The sequence below is a fragment of the Cyanistes caeruleus genome, chromosome 3 (assembly GCF_971803275.1).
Source record: "Cyanistes caeruleus chromosome 3, bCyaCae1.hap1.1, whole genome shotgun sequence".
Classification (NCBI taxonomy): domain Eukaryota; kingdom Metazoa; phylum Chordata; class Aves; order Passeriformes; family Paridae; genus Cyanistes; species Cyanistes caeruleus.
Window position 1 is genome coordinate 26,209,845 of NC_141703.1, and position 20,128 is coordinate 26,229,972.

The window sequence follows — 20,128 nt, forward strand, 5'->3', positions numbered from 1 at the left end:
GCCGTAGTGTATCTAATAACCTCTGTACACAAGACTGATCTCAATGTTGATGAGTATACCTTTTTCTTTGGAAGTGTCTGATGTTGCCTTTCTGATTTATGTAGTTAAGTGTGATAAAGAGTGAGGCTTATGAAGAGTTCTAGTGCCTGGGAATAGGGTGCTAAAACCATGATTTGTTTGAGTGAGTCTTAGAAATACCAGCTGTGGGCAGGAAGGACGATAGGGCAGTGTTCTGAAACAACTGAAGAGTTGTTGCAGCCTCCCTAAAACTGTGTTACTGTGTTACTTTTTAGGATGGGGGAATGGAGGACAGAACTGCCACAGGCTCTTCATTCTATCCATCACTTCTATTGTCTGCTCACTTATTTCCTCTGTGCGACCAGGTCCGCACTGGACTACAGGCCACTGCCCTTTATGCCTCCCTTAGAAAAATTTGTCTTCTGTGTAATTCCAGCTGGTCTCCTACACTCCATCATCTTCTCTCCCCGTTCACTGAGGAGAGAAAGTTTCCTGTTTCTTAGAGTTCCCTGTCTTTGGTAAGAAATCCTTGGTCTGATACACCTGAATAGTAATGGCTCCACAGCATCATCTAGTGGCTTCCTTGTTTGCCAAACTTCTGGCAGATCTCAACTAGGTCTCTTCAGGTAGACTTCTAAGGGAAAAGCTTTGCTGCTGACTGACAGCAAAGCACTTGATTCTTGCTCAGGGTTGTCAGTAGCCTGCAGCTGCGCAAAATGCAGCTCAGGCCTTTGCAGCCTCTGGAGCACCATGTGCTACACCGTGGTTAAGTGCAGGTATTGACTAATTTGATATTTCTAAATGGAAACAGTGTGACCTGTGTTGATTAATTTTTTCTGAAACTGTTTTTCTGCAGATACAAAGAAATTAGTGCATCCTGTTCTCTATTCATAAATTAATAATAGTTTGAAAAGTAATCACTATTGTGAGGTTTCTCAAGGATGGTGATGACTTTGTAAACCTTATGTCACCCTATAGCTTTTTTCACTTAAGAGGTTTGTATTCTGATCTTTAAAGAAATAATAATTGAAAAGCTCAAGATATTTCTTACTAATGATATTTTTCATGATTAAAATGGCCCAGGCACTCTCCACTACCTGTACTGTTTTTGGTGTAATGTTTTCACCTTATGTATTAGGTGAATAGTATCTACAAAGAGAAGATTGTAGTTGCAGGTGTCAGTGGTTCAGGTTAGAAGGGTGTTCAGCTGTCTGTTAAAGCAGTGTATACACACTGTAAGGGCTTAGGACACAAATAGCAAAGTAGGTGTAAACTGATTTTCTGCTTGCTCTTAAAGAATATGGTGTTCATAAAATCAAGACCTTAAAATTTGACAAGTACTATACCCCAAACAGTACATAGTGGAAGATTTGTGACAAAATGAGAGTGGTAGCAGTAGAGGCTACTGATAAGATAACTTTCATCTTTACCAATAAAAGGCGATTTGTGTTTGGAAATTTAATAAAAGTTGCTTTCTTTAACAGGCTGGACTAATTGAAGCCAATGGAGAGCTTAAGGTGTTTATAGACCAAAACCTAAGTCCTGGAAAAGGTAAGAACACAATTCTTAGTAAGACTCTCCATTTCTTAGTTTTTAGTTGTAATGCATTTTAGTGGCTTTAAACTGCTTTCTTAGCATAGATTTTGTAAAGTTTTTCTTAAGTTATATGATCAGTAAGAAAACCGTAGATTTGCTGTTGTTTATAATGGTCTTAAAACTTGGGTGCAGTTCAGTGCTGGCTTGTCCCATATGTGATGTCCTTAGTGTAGCTTGTGTTTAAGTGTAGACAAGGATGTTCTGAAACATCTTTGGGGCACTGTGTTTTAGCAAATGGGAAAAAAATGCAGGAGGGTGGGAGTTTAAAATGGGTTATTACAGTTTTTACGATAGTGCATCCACTCTGCTGCAAGCTTATCTCATAATATATTGTGAACAGAACTGTTTTGGACTTGCAGATAATGCCTGTGCATGTATGATAATGTAATGTCATTAAGCAATTTAATAAAAGACAAGATATGAATTTGAACTTGAATTTGATGCATGAGTTAAAAAACAGAGGCTTCCTAAACATTTGGGGAGTTAGGAGCTGCACTTTCCCAGTTAGCATAGTTGGGGGGGAAAAACCAGAAGTGATGCTGAAGTTCTGGACATGTGTGTCATGTAGCCTCTTCTGTAAACTGATTATGCTACATTTGAAGACTACATTTCATGTATTCTTACAGGAGGGCTGTTTCCATAGCAAGACTATAGGACTCTTCCATAATTCCAGTAAAATATATTCTTGTCAGTTTATGCATTCTGCTGGTGACAGTTGTTTATCAGGTTGATAATTTTCTCCAGCATGTTAACCTGCTCTTTATAAATAACAACTGAGTATCTTAACAGTGTTTACTAATTTGACAGGCCAGCTAGCCACTGTTTCCTAGGTTGCTCATCAGTTGTGCTCTTTGTCCCCTGTGTTTTCCTTATTGTATCCTTTGAGCCTGATTGATTGCTTTCATCAGCTTTCTTAAATACATGTGACTAAAACAGTGTGTATGACTCCCAAGTGAAGTGTCAGTCATTTTTCTGTGCAACATCATGTTTGGTTCATAGGTATCTCACAATATATTTTGGCGAAATGGCCATTTTCCTTTGTTGCTTCCAAATAATGGCAGTCTGCTTTATTCTTTTGTGTGACAGATGGTGTCCTTTGATAGGCCATATGAAGTAAGGTGAAATTTATATTAGGACAGTAATTTTCTTACTGTCTTACAAACCCTACTGTTGACTAATCTACTGGTTTTAAGCATTGTTGGAATACTGCAGTACTCCCAGATTAACCTGTAGACCAGTTCAGGTGAACTCCTTTAGTATTTCTGTTTAAGTATTTTATATACTGTTTCAAGAAACCCATTTTGTCACCCCCACTAGGTACAGCAAGTATTTATATTGGCATCTCACTAGACTCTGTCTTGGACATTTCCTTGTCTAAAATACATGTTGCTTTACAAAAGTGGAGTATTCCACTAATCTGTCCTGTTCTGCATTTGGTGGAGAGGGCACTGAGGGTCAGTAAAGACATATATTAACTGGTGTATTTCCATAACCACAGTTACACCCCCCTGAGCTAAAGTGTGCTAGTAGGTACCTGATCCTTAACAGCTGTACCATATGTCCTAACCCTGTGGGCAGTAAAAGTGGTTTTTTTTTCAGGGCAGATACTTGAGGATGATACATTTTGCACCCACACAGGTGTCTAGACCTTTGTTACAGTCAGTGGAGATCTAGTCAAAACAGTGCAGTCTAGACAGCAAGAACTGGAAGTATGATTCTTCCATTATCACATAACTCTTGAAGTAGAAAAATTGGAGGCCATTTCGTTGTGAATAGGATTTTGTAAATGAATTCAAGTTATTAAACTGTTTATTATAGCCCTGCGCTTTGTCCAGTTTGAGAGTTGGGCTCTATTCTCAATGTATAACACAGCAAACTGAACTAGCCTCAGTCAATTTCTGCATCTCATTGCTTTTAGGGGAGTTCTATGTAGTTAATAAGCAGTAACTAATTCTTAATAGTGAGAAGAAACAACTATTTCTCTTGGCTTCATCAGTTTGTGGATTTTGTCTCTAGCTTGTCTGTGTTTCATGTACAGGCTCTGTAGTCTTAATCAGAACTTAAACTTGCAAATATTTGTCACTAAAGAACTCAGCTATGTATCAGAATTTATTCATTAAGTGGTACTTTTTTTCTTTGCCACTTTTTATAATTTTTAGGGGGTTTTGTGCAGTCTTTAAACTTTGACAAGCAGCTGTCTGCATTGCCTGCCATTATATCATCAAAGTGCTGTCCTCTGCTACTTTTTAAAATCTGTGCAAAATTTCTCTTAATTTCACAATGGAGAGGATTCAGTCCAGAACAATCATGGAGTAAACTTTCCATAGGATAGCAGAAGTGTATCTGGTATACTTTTTATGGTGAATTGAAGATGGTTAGGAAAAAAGCTTTATGTTCTTACCTGGTGGTCATCTTTAAAAGGGTTTTTTGTGTGTTTTTGTTTGTTTGTTTGTGTTTTTTGTTTTGTTGGTTTTTTTTCTTTCATCTTCCCCTTTGGATTTGTATTTCTTAAAAGAAAGGAGTCTTTTCTGGAAGTTGCAAGTCAATCACAAGAAGAGATTGAGAGTACATTGCATGATTGATATTGGTTATGGGATCAAATCTCCCTACTGTGTAAGATGAGTGGTTTGTTCAGCCCAATCTGCTGCCCTTGACAACAGTAATTGGGCAGGCTCTTGAGGGAGAATGCAGGAGCCTGGCTACTTTATCAAGTTCATTCTTCTTATGTTCCTACAGCACTCAAAGTCATTGAATTAGTAATAGCATTCCATCATAGTTTTGGAAAAGTCTAGCTTTGAGACTCAGTGAATTTGGGAATGAAAATCCAACAAGAAATCTATTTCTTGCTTTAGTCTCTACTTGTTGCTAGCCAGATGTGAGAGGAGGAGGAGTTCAGCTGTCAGAGGAATAAAGGTTTTAGGGGGATGCTAGAGGACAAAAAATGGCTTGTGTGCCGGGTCATAAGGACATGCTTGCAGTAACAGGGTCAAAGAGAAAGTGCAGAATATTATTAGTGAAATGGTTCTGTAACATCATTGTCAGCAGTCTATAAGGTATGTGACTAAGTGGTAGATACGTGACTCAGCTATGAAAGATAAGCATAGATTTGCTTTTCTGGCCAGAACAGGTTATGATGCAAAAATTCTCACAGCCTGAATAGCTTTGTTGCAGTGCTTTCACAGTAGGCTGTGAATGAGGTTCTGTAAATTTTTAATCTGCACTGGCAGAAATATGGTAACTGGATAAGTTCTTTTCAGACTTGAGTTTTGGTGGTAGGGTTACGTTGCTGTTGATTCTTAGATGAATAATGAAGAGGGGACATCACCATCTTGCTGAACAGTTATGCTGAACAATCTCTTGCTCAAAAAGTCCTAAAGATTTGAAATCATAGAGAGAGATTATGTTAGAGAACAATCTCTGTATGCAAGTCTTATCCATACATTCATTCCCTGACTGTTCATTAATGTCTGCTGTCAGAAACAGGTTACCAATGTAGAGAACATTTGTACTTCACCAAATGGGGACATGCTTCCAGTAGCTCATTTTGGAGAGATTGGTCTCGGTCAAGAACTCCAGATTAGGGTTTTTGTTTTAAAGCAGAGACTGACTTTATTTATTTCAAGAGAAGACAGTATGTAAAAAAACCCAAAACAAAATCACAACAAGCCTCACAAAGCCAAACAACAACCCCACAACAGTTTGTTTATAATGAGTAATGCATGCAATTTTGAATAAATTAGTCATGAGCATAAAATACCATTCTAGAAAATGCTCTAAAAAATTATTTCCTCAAAACTACCTCTAGTGTGAAATAAGAGGTATCAACCTATATATATGGTAGAAATGAGATGGCAGCTTGTGTTTTCTCCAGTGCTTGTGCAATCTCCAGAAAAAGTTGCCTGTAAATTTGGCCATGTTTTCTGAAAGCCCTGAGTATTTCCATTACTGGAGTGTAACATTCCATATAGCCCTGAAAAAACAGTATGACTGTGAAAGGTTTGTTTTACTTGGTAACTAGGTAGGTGGTTTCTAACTGGCTAATTAATTTTGAGAGTTAGCAAGTACATATGGTTTGGAAAGATAGAACTTTTAAAAGGGGCTGAACTAGTAAAACTTCCTCCTGAATTTGTGTGTTCTATTGGTATTTTGCAATAATTTAGAAACTGAGAAATTTTGCTGTTTCTGGATGTTATTTTGAAGAAAACCATCATGCTCTGGTCCTTGCCATATTCAGATGAGTGTTAAGTATTAAATAGAACACTACTCAGTTCTAATCCTTACCCTCACTTGTGGAGAAATTTGGATGAAAGAAATAATTTTGCTTCAGATGGGTGTGAGGGAAAAGGTAACCAGTGGTATTAATATTGTTTTGAAATTAAAGCCCTTAGTTTAAAAATCACTCAGAAAGTTGGATCTTCTCTTATGCCAGTAGGTGGCATTATTGGTATGTAACCAGAAAATGCTTTTAAGGTATGTCTCTAGATCCTTTCACCACTTACTTTAAAAAAAGATTTCACATTTTATATGTTAATTATATTTACATTTCAGATTTTAAAAAATCGAAGTCAAACATGTAGCATTTTAAGGTGTGTTTAGACTCGTATTTCAACACTGCCTAACTATAAGATTGCTTTGTTCTTTTTATTTATATAACAAGAAACTTGTGGTGTAATGTTATTGTTACTTTTACTTGAAAATTCATACTCTCTGATTTTTAACAGTGGCTGAAATTGTTCCTCTGGAATAGAACTAGAGATCAATTTCAGAACCCATTAATTATGCTTCTGCTAACAGATTTCATGCTTGAAATTTGTATAAAATGCATGTGTATTACTGTAGTGGAGGTAAATGCAATTATTATTGTCTGAAGTCAAGCTAAGGAAATAAAATTATTTCTGGAAGTAGAAATGGAATTTTGGAAAGTCTAAAAGTAGACCCCAGTTTATTTCAGCACAGACTGGGAAAAGCTGGTTCATAATAGCTGAACTGTTACTAGTCACATCTAAGGATAGTAAGAATCGCATAGAAGTCTGAATTGATGTAAGCAGTTAGTGAGTACTACACACTGGGAGAGATGGATGTCTGTAAAAAGGCTCAGAATTGCTGTATAAGGATGTTTGTTGTCTTAACAGGATGGTGTAGCTTGTTCAGTAAGTAGAGGTGGTTTTAATTGACTTGGCACACAACTGGAGACAATCATCTGTGTGTTGCACCCAGATACCCTCAAAAAGAATTCACTGTTTTCTGAAAATTAGCATATAACTAGCTAATAAAATAGCCTAAAATATCTATGCTGTTTGCCACAGAGATATTAACAACTGCAATGTCACAGGAGTGGCATGTGAGGAACCATCTCCCAGGTATAATTACCACCTCTGTTGTATGACAAAGCTTAGTTTGTTAGAGACTGTGTTACAAGGGAACTGAATTGCTTTTCTGTTGACTGCTGTCTTTTCCACAAGTAAGGAAAACATAAAGGCAGATTACTTCAGAAAATGGTAGAATATCTAGAATGAATGGGATTTCAGCTCCTGAGGCACGGAGTACCTCAGCCCATCCTCTCTAACCTGAACACCAAATTCAAAGGCAGTACTATTTCAAGAACTGGAGGAGTCAGCTTTTCTGGAGATCTACCTCACTGTCTGCAGAGGGCACTCGCTTCTTTGATTTTAGATATACTGTGTCTTTTTCCTGTGTCATCTTAAGTTATTTTAAATGTTCTTAATTAACTGTACCACCTACCCTTTAAACTGCCAAAATTCTGCAAGGGATTCTTTCTTTCTGGTAAAACTCTTTGGTTTGTTTTTATGTGCAAGTAAAGGTCCAGTTAGCCAGTAAACCAAAGAGTGCACTTACTTGTTTGTAGACAGATAAATAACAGATTTTGTTAGAGTGCTGCTTCTTGTGATCTGCAAATTTTTTTTTGCCATTACTCCTCGATTCCACCTTCATCATTATCTTGTATTTGGAGGTATTCATGAACGTCGTACTGATGAAGTTCTATTTCCCTTTAGGCTTAATGATTGTTTATAAGTTACTAATAATAGTTTTCCAAACATTTGGGACACTGAGAATGGAAGAATAGTAGTAGTAGTTATATCCTTCTGTATACATTGTTTTTTCTGCTCTACAAGGCACTTTCCTGTGGTTACTGAAGTCTTTAAGGAAAAAAAAAAAAAAAAGATGTATCAGTACTAGCAGTATTAATAATTTGTTTTGAAAAGGAAGAAGAGTTTGTGCCAGCAAAACTGTTTGCAAACTTGTGGTTTTAATTTTTACATGATGTTATGTACACTGTATGTTGTCCACAAATACAGGATTATTGGGATTGCAGTGAATGCTGAGTAACAGTAAATAAGAAATTAATAGTGAGATTTGTTTGAGAAACTGAGCTGTCAGTCACTTGCACATCTTAAGTTGATAAAATTACTTCTGGTTGTACTTCACAAAAACCCCCCATATATTATGAGCCTTTGAAAATGCAGATGAGTATGAGTAAAGTGTTGCATGTGAGGCAAATGAGAAAATAGAATGCACTTGGGCAGAGACGTTGAAAATATTCTCTTTAAATAATTTTTTTTTTCTGTATAATTGAGCAGTTATACTCCTTTGTATTTTGTATGATAGCTTTTATAAGTTGACTTTTACTTTGCTTTCAACTGTGATGTTCGTGTCACTATTCTTTCACTTACATTTATGTTTCCTTGCCAATCAGTTTGTGCTGTACTGAAAGATGAACCTTGGAGTTTCTGTTTAGAGCCACATTGGTTCAGTTCCATGAATTAACTCTGGTACAGCACTACAGGGAATTTTAGTGTAATTAAAAAAATTAAAGACACAGAATGTGTGCTCTTCCCTTCACATGGATGTTTTAGTTGCCAGATAGCTATTTCTGTTCAGAAAATAAAATTATTAATAATAGGTCGTCTAATAAACCTTACCTTCAAAGCAGGGTCAGCTTTGACGCACAGAGCCTTCAGTTCTTCAATTTTGCTGTGTATCACAAAGGAACCTCCTATGCAGCTGTTGCTGTGCACTGCCTTTGGCATTTTTCCTTGGTTGGAATTTGCTATGCAACAGCTTGTGACTGTTCCCTCTTTTCCTTTGTTGTGTCCTCTGTCATCTCTATAACTTCCATTTAATATTAGAATGCAGTGATTTCTGCAAATAACACTCCTTGCTCCACCCTAACCTTCTCTTCCAGAGGCTGCACACACCAACCTCCCTGAGCTCCTTGTGCAGGATATACTCCAGTACCTGAGGCACACTGGTGTCTTCCTGCTGCATTCTCTCCTGTTTGCTAATGCCTGCCTCTCATGCATCGTGGGCCCCAAAACTGAACAGAGGTATCCAGGGACAGTGTAAGGAGTGCTGAAAGAAAAGGGAATAATCACTTATTGTTGTATGCTTCCAAATGCAGCCTGGGATGTGTTTTAAGTCTTTATTAGCATAGGGGGAGCATCTCTGGGTCACACATAGCTTATTGTTTTCCCAGGCCCCCTGATGCTTTCCTGAGCATCTGCTTCTTAACCACTGACCCCGACCCCTGCTCTTGTGTGGACTTACATTGGCACATTTTTGTCTTCATTGACTGTGTAAAATTTTTTAATAAACAGCATAAACAATTACTTTCTTTTTAAACATACCAGAATAATTCTCTTGAGTGAATCTGAAGAGTAGAGGGTCTCATGGGAGTATTGTTCTTTATGAAGTTGTCCTACTGAAGTAATATTTGGAAGTTATTGTAGGAAAAAACGCACAACATGAATGGGTAGCACTCATTGTCAGAAAACTGTCTTTGAATTCTCGAAGGAGCTAGCAATGTACTTCTATGTAACTCAGTATGTGTTTAATTGATATAGTACCAGAAGGAAAGATAGCCACATAGCCTTCAACAGTTTGTTAAGGGCTCAGATAGTGGCAGGTGAGTAAGTCAGACTTCCGACTTACTGACTTCTGCAGTAGAGTGGCAGCTTGGTTGAATGTGTAGCAGAGAAGCAGTGCATGTGTGGACAGATGTGATAATGGTCTTCAACAGGGCTTTTCTAGAGGGAGGGAAAAGGGAGGGTCTGCAGTTACTTCTTTTCAAAGTCATGCTTTGAAAGGGTCAACAGCCATGTGGATAAGGATTATCTAATCAGAGTGATGTCCTTGGATTTCTTAAAAATAATAAAAAAAAATTGATTATCAAGGTCCTTAATCAGCCTGTTAAGCTAAGGTGAGATAGAATGGGATGGTCCTCCCATGGGTTAATAATTGGTGAAAACTGAACTTGGTACAGTGAGTATCCCAAGTGGGCTATTAGCACTGAAGGAAGATCATGAAGTCATCATAGGTTATATTAATGAAAATGTGGTATCATTGTTTGGTGGGGAATAAGCACATTGAATTTTGAGAATTCCCAAGAAACAGGGAACAAAGTAGTAAACGAGACATAAATAACAACTGCATTCCATGGTCATGACTACTGTATGGATACCTGTCATGCAAAAGAAAGGTCAGGAGAGCTAGAAGACATGGGCAGCAATGAACATCAGAGTAGGGGAAGGTTGGTTAAAGCATGGTGCTCATAATGCCAAGGTTGGGAGTTTGATCCCTGTATGGGCCATTCGCTCAAGAGTTGGAATTGATGATCCTTGTGAGTCCCTTCTAACTCAGAGCATTCTGTGATTCTGAGAAGATGATCAAATAGATGAGGTGTCTTGACCTTGGAAAGCAGTTACAACTCCTCTTTTATGCTGGAAATACAGTCTTCAGATTGCACTGATATTTTGTTTTTTTTAAAGCATTGAGAAGAAGTTTAAAAAAGAGCCTTCCAGGAAGCTGAGAAGAAGCTACACAAGAACTACTAGCCAGGGTGGCTTATATTGATTTATTGTATTCTGCAGAGAGGATGAACAAACACAGTTCAGGTCATGATAGTGATGAGTGTACTTGAAGTGACAGAAGGTATAACAGACTTATATTACAACCTGGATAGCTGCTGACTTCCTGAAAGAGCACTGGGAAGCTGGTTAATAATGGAAGAAGGACATGCTGCTGAATCCTGTTTGGGAACAGATTGATCACTGAGAGTAAATTCTTACATTAAACCATCACTTTTGACATGGTATAGTAATAGCAGCTAGGAAATATAAGTCTTCTGGAGAGCAAGGGCTTAAAGAAGATTTGAATTGTCCTCAACTTCCTGTAGGCTTCCTGAATGTGTAAAGAGGGATGATAGACATCAAGGACCAGTTACAGCCTTCCTGATACAACCCTTGTAAAAATGCTTATTTATTGCTTCTGTACTGGGACAATGGGAAAAAGAGAGAGGAATGAGAGTTGTCCCAAGTCCTTCTGACCCCACTGACCTTTTTAAAAGTCATCTCAGACAAACAACCTAAAATTTGGCTAAATTTGCCAACCAACTTGACAGTTGATTTGGCAAAAAAAAGGTCTCCAGTATTTTAAGACTGATTTGTTCATTATTTTCTAACTGTAGTCAGTCTTTGTTGCTTCTTTTTTTCTTTGCTCTGTTTTGTTGTTGGTTGGGGAGCTTTTTTGTTTTGAATTGGTGGGTTTGAGGTTCTTTCCTCTAAACTATATCATGGAACATCAAACTGCTGGCAGATACCCGGGTTGTTATTTTTGTAGTTGGTTTATCTTTTTCATGCCTTAAGACTTGCTTTATCTAACAGTGCTGATTGTGTATAGGTTACAAACAGGGAGAGAGAGAACAACCTTTCCTGCAGGGTTGGCCTGCTGAGTTGCATGTATTTTTCTGAAACAATGGATTCTTGAGGATGTTTGTTCTTTAATTCCCTGCCTTCAGTTGGGAGGGGACACTTCAAGGAAAGTTGGGAATATTGTCTTGGAAAAGGCCTGTTCCAGCCAAATATTATCTCCTGTAGATCAATATGTCTCAGAAGACTATGCCATATATATATATATATATAGCATATATATAGCATTGGGCATGTTTGTCAAGTGGTACTGAAAAAGATTTCAATAGCCACTAAGGATAGGGGTAGAAGAAGAGAGGATTATACTTTTTGTCAACTGCTGGTTGCCTCTACTGTGCTTTAAGGGAAAAATTGGAATGCAAGGAATTAAAACAGACTCATATGAAAACACTGACCTGTAAGATTACATAGAAGAAAGTTTGATAGAATATACTGTGAATCTTAATTTCTTTTTTTGCTGCAAGTTTGTAAATGCTACATTAATATTGAGACTACATGTTTCAGGGCTAGTTTCCATTAATATGCCTTTGCTAAAACTATACAGTATGCTGACCTGAAGCTCTCTACTTGTATTTGTTTTAGGGGTTGTTTCTCTATTGGCTGTTCATCCTTCTACAGTAAATACGATTGGAAAACAGCTCCTGCCAAAAACGTTCGGACAGTCTAATGTCAACATTGCACAACAAGTGGTAAGGAGACTTCGTTGGGCTTTTTTGGTTTGTTTCCTTGTTTGTGAGATGTGGAATTTCTTTAGTTGATGGGGTTTTTTGGTTTGTTTTGGGTTTTTTGTTTGTGTGTTTTGTTTGGTTGGTTATTTATTTACTTTTATTGCTATTGTTTACAAGTACTGCAAATCTGATGTAGCCTGGTAGTCTGTATCTTCATAGGCAGATTATCTAGACTTAGGTTAAAAAAAAAATATATTGCATAAAGAAGTTCAAATATGACTCTCAAGTCAACATGAGGTTGCCTCACTGTTCAGGTGGGTTTCTTTTGTTAGTCTTGCCATTTAAAATCAGTGTCTCTTTCAGATTCTGCTGTGAAATCTGGCATAGGGAAATGTAAATGAAGTCCATAAACATGTTTTTATGGAGATTTGAGCTAGGTGAAATAAAATTGAAAACATAACTATATTTTAGTGCTTAATTTAAATATTCTTTTTCCTGAAATACTTACTTTGGGCTTTGTGTGAGAGATGCGAAATTAGATGTTTCAAAGAATCTTATAATGCAATAGTTAATACATAAGTTATGGTAATTCTTGCAATAATCAAAATTAAAATTCAGTGATCTGAGTAGAATTGGTCTTAATCTTCTGGAAAGCAACTGTGGCATATAAACATCTGGACTAGAGTATCTTATATTTGTGTTTTCTTCTTGAAAGCAGTAGATTTTGAATGTAGAGTAGGTTTTATCCTGACTTCTCTGTCTCACTCTAGAAATGAGCCTGTGAATTTGTGCACACTTCTTTTCTTCCTTTGTAGTGTTGAGTATTTTGGGGCTCTCCTGAGTGCAGTAGAGAGAGGTTCAGGGGTTTGCTGCTGCCAGTTTGTTTTTTCTGCAGCTGTAATTCCTCTCCTCCTAACCCCCTGTCCCTGTACTGTTTTGGCTTTCATCTTTTTGCAGAGTGATACAAATTGTAGATGTGGCACAGTGCTGGGGCTGCTCATGGAATTAGTAAAGTAGGGAATTAGAGAGCGGGACTCCCGGCAAGCAAGGTGTTAAATCACCTCTTGCAGTCTTCTGCCACTGCATCCTAGGGAATAGAAACCAGCTTTCTTCAGTTCTCCATGCAGTCTATTTGAATAGACCATATTCAGCCACGTGGGTGGTTTTCACACTCTTTGGAGACGTTCTGTGAGACAGACCAGTTGGTATCAGAACTGATAGTATTTTTTTTTTGTGAGGAGAAAGTATAAGCAGGTTGACATCCTGTGCCAGCATTCCCCACCCTCATGCCGTTTCCTACAATCATATGTTTTGTCTATGAAAAGCTGTAGAGGAGATTTGGCTTTTCATAAGAGACAGAAACATTTGAAGTACGGTAGAATGCTGCTGGAAAGGAGTACCTAAGATATTCTAGCTGTCAGAAGCCAATGTAACAAATTTATATATTTAACTGCTCAGAGAGGTGGCATAATATAAAGAGAATATTTGGTAAAAAACCAGCTGTTTGTCTTCCCAGACAGCTGAAATCAGGGACATCCAACAGTCACTAGACTACCTTTGGCACCTCCTATATAACTTCCACATATGAATGTTTCATTTTCAGTTTTTGTATTTTGCTCTTGTTGAGACTAAACTGTTGAAGCTGTCCCAAGGAAGAAAAACTAAGTTTTGCTGCTCAGACATAATGTAACTGCAGGGAAATACTGCAGGCTTGTGGGTTGAGGTTTGTTTGATTTTTTTTTTTTCATTTACCTGGTATCTGGGAGATGCAACCAGCTGTTTCCACTGGGAGGTAAATGTACCCCAAAAAAGTAGGCATATCTTTCTACAGAAGAGTAATCTATATGGTAGAATTTTTTCCCCCTAAATCCATATTACATTTAAAACAATTCAGAGATAAAAAACATCACCTGCAAAAGTGGGTGTTTTGTTTAGCTAGTTTCAGAGGTAGGAGGGCACAGTTGTGTGTGCTAATATATGTATTATTACTTATGATCAAATTAACACATCTTCAGGAAGATTCACACAGAGGTTGGAAGACTGTGATTAGCCAAGTGTGTGCTCTTAACATGTTTGCAGTGAAATGGGTTTGCCTAATTTGATGTCAGTCAATGCAATGATGAGTAAAGTTCGCCTTTATTCTTTCTCACCTCTAACTTAGTAGTTTTTACCCTAGTGATAGGCTGACACCAGGAGAGATGGCTCTTGCAAAAGCTCTGCATTTTCTCTCTGGTTTTACTGATTTTCAGATTTTCTTGCATTCATATTTTAACTGTAAATTACTGCAGCAACTACTCCTTATACATAATTTTGTAGGGTAGGGGTGGTTTTTTTCCTCCTTTTTCCCCCCTCATTTTCCTTGGAGGGAGAGAGTGTGGATGTGTATGTTTTGATCTTGTCTAAGTTAGTGTTGAACAGTGTTAAGAAATCCAGCAAGCATGAAAACTTGATTTAAGGAGGTTAAAATATAAACACTCATAACTTAGGGTGTGCTCTAATTATATTAACTATACTTGGAAGTTTTTTATGCTAGAGTGTACAAATTAAGAGATATGTCTTTAATTAAGATTAAGATATGAGTTAAGAGATTCATCTAAGAGAAGTATGTAAAGTACTAGTGTTAGGATAGTTTCAGTCATTGAAATTGTGTCACTTACAAATGTCTTGGAATTCTTACCATTTTCCAAATAATTTTATCTTTACTGTAGGTTATTGGTACACCTCAGAGACCTTCAGCGCAAAATACTATCCTGGTAGGAAGTCCACATACACCTAACACACATTTTGCATCACAGAACCAGACTGGAGATTCTTCACCTTGGTCTGCTGGGTGAGCAAAATGAAAGCTAAGAAAGGATTAATAAAGTATTGGAACTTTCGTTTTAAATGTTGTGCTGTAGCGTATGCACTCCTCAGGCTAGCAGTGTGGGAAAGTCTTTTCCTTTTCATCAGGGGCACTTCACCACTGAAGTCTGTTGTACTAAAATAGGGAGTAGTCACACAATAACAAGTACCTCTTCATTTCTTGTATGAAGAATGCAGAATATTTTCTGTAAGCTCTGGTAGATATTCTGACATTACTAACATTTAGAGAATTTAGCTCTTAAAAGGACACAGGAATTTGTTTGACTTGATCCTATGATTTATCTTATGCTGGTGTATTTTCAGAAGAATATGGTGTATTTCTGATTGAACAAGGGTATCCCAGAGTGTCATGTGAAATAAGAATGTAGTCCTTCTGAGAAAAAGTATTAAATACAAGGAATGCATTCTTTTGGTGTGGTTTTTTCATGTGGCTTGTTTTTAAGGGTATCTTGTTAAATGTAGTTGCTTTAAGACTAAATTTATTATCAGTGGCCTGTTACACATAAATAGATTTCTGCTTTGGAATTATACAGTGAAATGAGATGTAAGAATCGAGACTTCTCCTTGCTGAAACTAATTTTGTTGATACTTGTATTTTTCCTCTAGTTACAAGGAAGTTTTTATTTAAAAACTTTGCAAAGCAGAAAACCTTGTTATGCTGCTTGTATCTTGTAACTTTGAAGTTCTAATTGCAATTTCATATACTGTATAACTTCAAATCTGTGTTACAGGAATAGTGTAATGTTCAGTGAGTTCCACCAATACCAGACTTCGTCTGTTCAGTCAGTATCAGTATCACACTGCATAGAAAATGCTCAATCTATGTGCTACTTTAAATTAAAAATAAAAATTTTAAAAAAGGACAAAAAAGTTTTCTCCTGTGATTCAGTTTCAGTGTTTTAGTATTTATTCTCTTACCTCTTCTTGTCTTGAAGTTTGGAATGTTTTCTTTATTGACTTCTTCAAGGAATATCCCTGTTGTTAATTTATTGTCTGCTACTGGAGACATTTCAGGCCAGGTTGGATAGAGCTTTGGGCAACCTCACTGGGTTGAAGATACCCTGGCTCAGTGCAGGGGGGTTGAACTAGATGGCCTTTAAAGATTGCTTCCAACCCAAACTATTCTATGATTCTGTGATTCTATTGGAGTTAGCACAGTTGGCAAAAGAATAAATTTATATTGTGTTTCACGTCAAGACAGTAGAATTGTTTGTAAATACTGTAAATTGTAGGGAAAAAAATGTAGGAGGGAAGGTTGGGAAGGGATAAGAAGCAGAAGAAATGGAAAGGCTTGGGTTTTTTACAGCAGTGTGCCTGTATTTGAAAAAGAGACATCAAATATTCCAAAGTTTAAATCTTCTTAAAATATATATTATACATATATTTAGGAAGCGGAACAAAAAAGGCGAGAAGAATGGCAAGGGTTTACGTCATTTCTCTATGAAGGTTTGTGAGAAGGTACAAAGAAAAGGAACCACCTCATACAATGAGGTGGCAGACGAGTTGGTTGCAGAATTCACTACCACTGATAATCACATTTCACCAAATGAATCAGTAAGTATATGGGAAGTCAATTACATGTGAACTGAATGGGGAAAGAGAAAATTTTTTTTGAGATTTTTCTGGTTTTCCTATTGCTAAATGAAACAGTTCAGATATTAACTGAGTTTACCCATTTGCTGTAATATGTTTATTTTCAAATATTTTTGACACAGGTATATTTTTGATTAATGCAATGTGTCTACAGCAGGCTTATGACCAGAAGAATATTAGACGACGTGTCTATGATGCCTTAAATGTCCTTATGGCCATGAACATTATCTCTAAGGAGAAAAAGGAAATCAAATGGATTGGTCTACCTACTAACTCGGCTCAGGAATGTCAGAATTTGGAGGTATATGCATTTGGAAGTTGACAATGGATTTGTGTTTGAGTAAATGTTTACAGCTTTAATATGTTAATAAATATATAAATATAGTATATATACTATATATAAATTATTAATATAATATATGATAATAAATATAAAATAAATGTTTAATATGTTCTGATACAATATGTGCCTATAATCTTCTGAGATAGCAACACAGAATATGTCCAAACAAGAATATGGTCCTCTTTGACTCTTATTATGTTTTTATATACTGAACACACACTCTTCAACTTCCAGATTGTTCAAATGTGTCTTTGTTTAATTCTTCTATGTCAAAGAAACAGCTTTTGCAGTACATGTGAAGTGGTTCTGAGTGGAAGGTAGTAAAAAATTAATGTGTATTTCCAACATTGCAGTAGTGGTACTCAGGAGTCGGGAAGATTTGTTTTCTCCAGATGCCAAACAGACAGTAGATCTGTGATGATAGATGTTGCATGTGGGTCAGTACGTATAGGCATCTCCATTGCTGCAGGCCTTAGCTTTTTGTGACAATTCTCTTATGTGAGTATGTCAGACTTTCTTATTGCATGCCTTGGGAAAGAAGTGAAATGCTTTATACTGAAACAGATTCATGAGTTCTGACGGGATTTTTTTACTATCCTGGGATTTGCAAGATAATAAAGTTACTGAGGTTTACTGAAGTAAATTTAAATTCACTTCATCAGAACAGAGTGAGATGTATTTATTCTTAATAAGTCTAAATTTCCTTCGGCAGGACAAAAATCAATGTAGAAGGTGTCAAAGTGAGGGGGAAATTGGAACAAAAGTGTTTTGGAGCTTTACTACAATGGGATAATTCTAATTTTTGTTTGATTCTGATAATTGATTTTTCATTTAATACTATAATTGCTATCTAGATAAAGTTAATATAGGGTGTCTAATCATGAACTGAGATTTATTTGAATATCATCCCAAGTGAGCGTGGTTAGTTGAGAGAATGATAATTGGGGCGTGATTAATAGGGTGAGCATGGAAGGTGAGGTGGTTCCAAGATGACAGTGCTGTGTGCTGAACAGGGAACGAGCTAATTGGAGGGATTTTAAAAGTAGATCTCCTTGGATCTGTCATACGAAGTATGGCATTGCCAACAACGTTGGAGCAAAAGAAAAAAGTGTGGCTCATCCAGCTGGATTTGATGTGATGACTGATAATATGCTAAAGAAGAGTAGGATAATATTAGTACTGAAGTAAAAAAAAAGCAGGTTAGAATGTAATAATGCACAGTGAAGGTTCATGCATTTAAGATGGGAGCAGTAGTATCTTCTGATTAAAAGAGAAAACTAGTTAATTGGCTGTCACAAGAGGAGGAGAGAGTTCTGTTAACTATTAAATAATTAAACCACAGGTGTAATACAGTGAGTTTCTGAAAGCTAATTTTAATTTGTAAAATTTTCACATCTAATAAAGTTTATTTTGCTATTCTATCTGATACTGTTTAGCTTCATCCTTACACTGTTGAAAATCATGCCAGAGAGTTTATAAGGAATATAGGAGTTTGAGGGCTTCCTCATAAACTGTTTGTTTTTATAAATACTCTTGAACTTGTCCTTTGTGTGTAAATTAGAATGTTAGACTTGGTAAAATATGGCCTGATAATGCAAAAACAAGAGTGTGTGGAGCAATTAATAAGGTATGTAAGGCAGTGCAGTTTATGTGTATGTGATAGGAAAAAAGTCTCAAGTGAGTTTTGAGTTTTTTGGAGAGAAGCAGTTATATACCACACTATATTTACCAGAAATAATTTAGGTGATGTAATCACAAAGTGCTTCAAGACGCTTTGAGTTTGCTTTATGACAAACTCTCTTTTTTTACTGTGCCAGGTAACCGAGCACTGCCAGCAGATTCTGTCACCTTGTCACCTAAATCTGATTGTCTAGCATTAGAGTAACAGTCAGTCAATTTAATCCCTGTGGGAATCTGCTGGGGAGCTTTTACTAAGAAAGCTGTGTATTTCCTAGCTTTTTGTCTCTTACCTTTTTGTTATTATTTAGCACATATTAAATCCTGTGAGGCTTTAACCTTGGGCTTCATAGCAGCTTCATGTCTTTAACTTTCTCTCATAGATCATCTCCAATACCTCCAATATCAATAGACTTTATGTCAAATGGATCCTTCTTGTCTATCTTTGCCTCTTTGAGAGACTTCCAATAACCTTTTGGTTATAAGATTATAACCTTATATAGGTTTATATAGGAATAAATTCTGTTTGCAAAGATGTTTTTATCTTCTTCACAGGTCGTTTTATTTTATTCCCCAGGCTTATAGTTCTGCTTTCTGTTAGTTTCCATAGGTAGTACTGATGTGTCTTGATAGTTAAGTCTCTAAATTATGTGTAGAACCTTAATGATTGATTGCTAGATCTCCTACTTCCAGTTCTCTGGTATTGAAATGATTTTAAAGGGAGAAAATGTTGACATAAAACGCTACTTAAAACCAACAAACTGACCAGTCCTTTTTATCTGTCTTAAGGTGGAGAAACAGAGAAGAATTGAAAGAATAAAGCAAAAACAGTCTCAGCTACAAGAACTCATTCTACAGGTACAGTCAAGGTACTCTTGTCTATAGGGCAAGGTAACTTATATCTGTATTCCTCTTGTTTTATCCCAGTCTGAGGGATGGGAAACTTCTAGGAAGACTAGAAGTAAATTTCAGGATAAGGTGTATTCAGCTTTATTTAACACTGTAGTTTAGCTGGGACCATGCTGTTGGCCTTTGCTGTTGGGGCTGCCATCAACCTTCTGTCAGTTATGATGAATTTATTCAGAGTTTCAAGTGTGTTTAAACAAGGTTTATGCTGATCAGAGAAGTATTGCATATCATACTCTCTGAATTTTTCAATTCAGTTCAAGAACTGAACTAGATACAGATAACTAGAATTTTCTTCTGTGCTAGCATCCATAGATAAAATTATATGACTGCAGAAGTTGTCTGTGATAATGCTCTGCATTGTGCCTCTCTGGAGACATGTCACTGGTGTGTACATGGCTGGACCCCTGAGAAACAGTGGCTGAACTCCTTCCCAGATTTCTCTTACTACATTTGGGGAAGCAACAGTCTATTTTCCAAGTCACTGTGCTGCTGATCCACAGAAATGTATTCCTGGGTAGTTGTGTTATCCACTCAGAAGGAATGAGAATCTCAGGGATACAGAAATAAAATACAGACAGCTGCCTGATTTTTATGAGTTTCTCTGTTGGCCTTGGATTTTGGTCTTAATTCTTGTTTATTTCATTTGATTTCATGACTAGAAAAATATCTTTTTTTGTTTGGTTGCTTACTGTATGATTTATAACTTGAGTTTCTATGGTTTTTAATTATTCAAA

The 20,128-nt window shown here is 36.7% G+C and overlaps 1 protein-coding gene across 8 annotated transcripts in view; it reads left to right on the forward strand.

The window, feature by feature from the left end:
* TFDP1 (transcription factor Dp-1) overlaps window positions 1-20,128 on the forward strand; it is a 38,453-nt gene that overhangs the window by 12,873 nt on the left and 5,452 nt on the right. For 4 of the 8 annotated variants that reach the window (XM_086880253.1, XM_086880254.1, XM_086880255.1 and 1 more), the window contains exons 3-8: window positions 1,503-1,569; window positions 11,922-12,028; window positions 14,716-14,837; window positions 16,261-16,426; window positions 16,620-16,766; window positions 19,275-19,343. In XM_086880253.1, coding sequence (XP_086736379.1) covers window positions 1,503-1,569; window positions 11,922-12,028; window positions 14,716-14,837; window positions 16,261-16,426; window positions 16,620-16,766; window positions 19,275-19,343 — 678 coding nt within the window. The remainder of the gene's footprint in view (window positions 1-1,502; window positions 1,570-11,921; window positions 12,029-14,715; window positions 14,838-16,260; window positions 16,427-16,619; window positions 16,767-19,274; window positions 19,344-20,128) is intronic. The other 4 variants (XM_086880257.1, XM_086880259.1, XM_086880258.1 and 1 more) reach the window with 1 other exon arrangement.